This window comes from Cephus cinctus, unplaced genomic scaffold, assembly GCF_000341935.2.
Source record: "Cephus cinctus unplaced genomic scaffold, Ccin1 Ccin1_scaffold0132, whole genome shotgun sequence".
NCBI classification, from domain to species: domain Eukaryota; kingdom Metazoa; phylum Arthropoda; class Insecta; order Hymenoptera; family Cephidae; genus Cephus; species Cephus cinctus.
The window spans coordinates 9,214-12,815 of NW_014332865.1; the positions used below are offsets into that span (position 1 = coordinate 9,214).

Below are 3,602 nucleotides of genomic sequence, written 5' to 3' on the forward strand. Positions count from 1 at the left end.
CCCCGCACTCGATGAATAAAAGCAACAGCTGTTCCGGTTGTCGTATTTATCAGACGACAGAAGACGGACCACCAAGGCATTACGTGCGGAAGCTGTTTCCGATGCGAGCACAGCAGCCACATTGATTGCAGCAGCGGTTGCATTCTCTCTCACACACTCCTTCGCGCACGCTCTTCGCTTGATCTTCGCTTGATCTTTATTCCTATCAATTGTGTGGTATAGCTGCGCGCGGTACGCGCGTCGTCGATATATCCAATCCGTATAAGGAGAACATGCGATATTGTCATTGTAGGTACTTATCGAGTACGTGGCAATGTACGCTAATCTAATAAATCGAAAGGCGAGTGATGATGCGTCGCGGGGCTCGTGTTATACCGTCTGCTTTCCGAACCAGTTTTTCGAACTTTCAAACCAACGGTCATACTTGCGATGCAATTACAGCGGCCACGCCTCGTAGTCTGAGATAGCGGCAGGCGTCCCTCGAGGATTTTCCGAACTTACTCGTAATACGATCATTAGCTATTGATCCGACCTACCTGCATACCTGTACCCAACTGCTCCCATGAATATACCAACCGAATATACAGGCGAGACTCAGGTAAGGCCGCCGCTTCGTTGTAAACGTTTTACGCATTGAATTACTTAAACTTGTGAATAAGAGGCGGGATTATAAACGAAGTATAATAGCTGTATACGTGCAATCCGATTCCGCAACAGCATCCGAATGGCTCGTTTGAGAATTAAATAAATTCGAGTGCAAAAGAGAACTTTTTTTCTTTTTCTTCCTTTTTTCCATCTAACGTTTCAACTCTTACACTGCTAGATAGATATGTAGGTCGAATAGACTGTTGGAATACGGAGTAATACGCCTGATATAATGGATGCGAAATACGCCCGCCTAGCGTTGCGCTCGAAAGAAGCTTACCTTCGCGTTGCAGTCCGCCTGATTTGCGTTCGTCTCACTTTTTGGCCAATTTACGCGGAAAATTCAATGTATCGCTGGCAAATACGGTGTTAAATTCTTTGAGCTCTGAGTAAACAGCGAAAACAAGCATGGGATTGTAATTAGAATCACACTAATGAGACAGCAAGAATGGAGCGTTGCAACGATTTTAGCGACGACGTAAACTCGCAGTTAAAAAAAAATAGAGAGAAACAACTAAAATAAATGACATCGACGCGGTTCACCCAATAGTATCCAACATGTGTCAATTCAACAACATATTGTATAGTAGAGTGATACACGAATGAACGAATGAGTTGTCCCGAGAGACGTAAGATCCCGTGATAGGCCGGCCGAGATATGAGAATTTCGGATAAAATGACGAAATATTTTGAGATCAGAGCGGCGAACGAGGAGAGGTGTCGTAGCGGCGCGCCACAAGCGCAGCAAAAAAGGGCTGACGATGATTGAAGTGCTATACAACAACAACAAGAACAACAACAACAACAACAACGGCACATGCATACTCTGCACGCCGGCTTTACTTACTTAGAGATGAGCTGAAAGGGTTGAAGGAGACGGACGAGTCAACCAAGATGCCAGACGAGGAGCCTGTGGAGTGTGTGGAGCGTGTGGAGCGACATTGGGAGAGCCATTGTGCAAAATTGTCAGTGACGAATCCCTCGGGACGAGTCGCACGATGCCGCTGCCTTATGTCGCGCGTTGCGTTTCGTGTCAGCGAGCACGCGATATTATAACACCGGGGAAATGATAAAAGCCGATGCGACGAGGCTGTAATTTCCACGGATAGTTTCGAAAGACAAAATTACGATAATCGGAAAGTCTGGATTGGGGAAGAATATTGGAGTCGGGCGCCGTCTCGGACACCTTGTTTATTCGTCATTTATTTGCCGATAATAATTATAGACAATTAAATTCTGCAGATCAATACGAATCATTGGAGGAAGCAAGTGCATGAAATCGGGAATGTGGTAGGGAAAATATGTTGGGTTATTGCGAGGAGGAGGAGGGTGGTTGGGGATTCGGCGGCGGCGGCGGCGGGGGGGGCGGTTGCGGATGAACCTGATGAGGCAACAAACTGTGAGACTGAACGTGCTGCGGGTGATGATGGTGGTGATGTTGATGGTGGTGCGAGTAGAATATCGGTTGGCTGCCGACGGTGGATGCGCACGACGTGCCGACACCGACGCCAACAGCAACTCCGACCGAATGTGAGATTCCGGTTGTCCCCGTTGCAGCTCCAGAGTGGGCCGGGGGTCCTATGCCCGACGAAGCAACGACACCGGGATGCCCGACACCAATTCCACCGGGCGTCGTACTGCCACAGGGAGTAACGGGAACAGGTGGATTGTGACCGTGAGCATGAGCATGCCCGTGTCCTGGACCGGCTCCAGCTCCCGAGACAACAACGGAGCCGGCGCCCGTAGTCACGCCGGCCGAATTATTTGCCGACGCCTCGTGATAAAGGATAGGAACGCGAACGAGACGCTGAGCCGCGTGCGCCATATTTGCCGCCTCGAGTTCCGCGGCCAGCTGCCTCTTCCATTTGTTTCGTCGATTTTGAAACCATATCTTAACCTGAGTCTCAGTGAGACGCAGCGAGGCTGCCAAGCCAGCCCTCTCCGAGGACGAGAGGTAGCGCTTCATGTCGAAGGTACTCTCCAGCTGAAAGACCTGCGACCGCGAGAATACGGTTCGTGTCTTTTTCTTCCTTTTAATGCTTCCGGTATCTCTTCCGTCAACACCGACCTGCTGCAGGGTTTGACCGCCGCCATTGCCACCGCCTGACGAATGAAGGATCCTCGTTGGAGCCGAGCCCTCGCCTTCGCCATCGATTTCTGGAACGTCATCCTGATCGGCCAACTCGTCGTGAGCTTCGTCCCCCGTCGATGGGCTCCTATCCCTTGTCCGATGGGATCTCTCCTCGGCACCACCTCCATTATCCTCGTCGAGTTCTTCTCCTAATTAAATAACATAACACGTTTCACGTGATTATTGCAGCTTGAGCACTCCCACACTTACGAGAAATGTTTTTGAAAAACTATCTATCGTACTTGTCGTAAATATTAAATCTCGTTATTCTCATTTTCATCCCTTTATCACGAAGGTATATCCCGAGGACGGACGACTAACACGTTTCCTTCGGATATCTGATATTAAAGAGTACATCGTGCACGTCGAATGCCTTTGAGCCGCTACTGCATCGTCCCGGTATCTCAAACCATTCAAAATGATAATTTCAAAGTGCCCGATTTCAGGAAAAGTAACGCTCAGGCTTTGCAACTTCACCGTACCAACCTTTTTTTCAAATATCTGCTTGTGGGCTCCTATGGATCGCGATGGTACGCCTCTATATTCGCGAAAACGAAATAGCCAGTTGTGTACCGCGCTCAATGAAATCAGCGTGCGTATGGTGCAAGTACGAGGAAGCAATTCTCGATAAGCTTCCGTGTAAGTACGCCTACTACTTCCGATATCAACAATAAAAGTGTTGCAACCTTTCCTAAGAGGCATGACTCTATTTATCTACGCAACCACGCTCCAATTTAAGCTTTATGAGACCACGTGTCATACGCACGCATATATATATATTAGTCTCTGTCTCTCTGGCTGTCTACCGCCGCCTCCCCCCCCCCCC

At 48.9% G+C, this 3,602-nt stretch overlaps 1 protein-coding gene across 1 annotated transcript in view; it reads right to left on the reverse strand.

Annotated features, from left to right (window-relative positions):
- The window catches only part of LOC107263011, an 11,395-nt gene that overhangs the window by 1,923 nt on the left and 5,870 nt on the right, over window positions 1-3,602 (reverse strand). Inside the window, exon 3 of the mRNA XM_015729793.2 lies at window positions 1,493-2,925. Within this exon, the coding sequence (XP_015585279.1) occupies window positions 1,955-2,925 (971 nt within the window). The 3' untranslated portion in view covers window positions 1,493-1,954. The remainder of the gene's footprint in view (window positions 1-1,492; window positions 2,926-3,602) is intronic.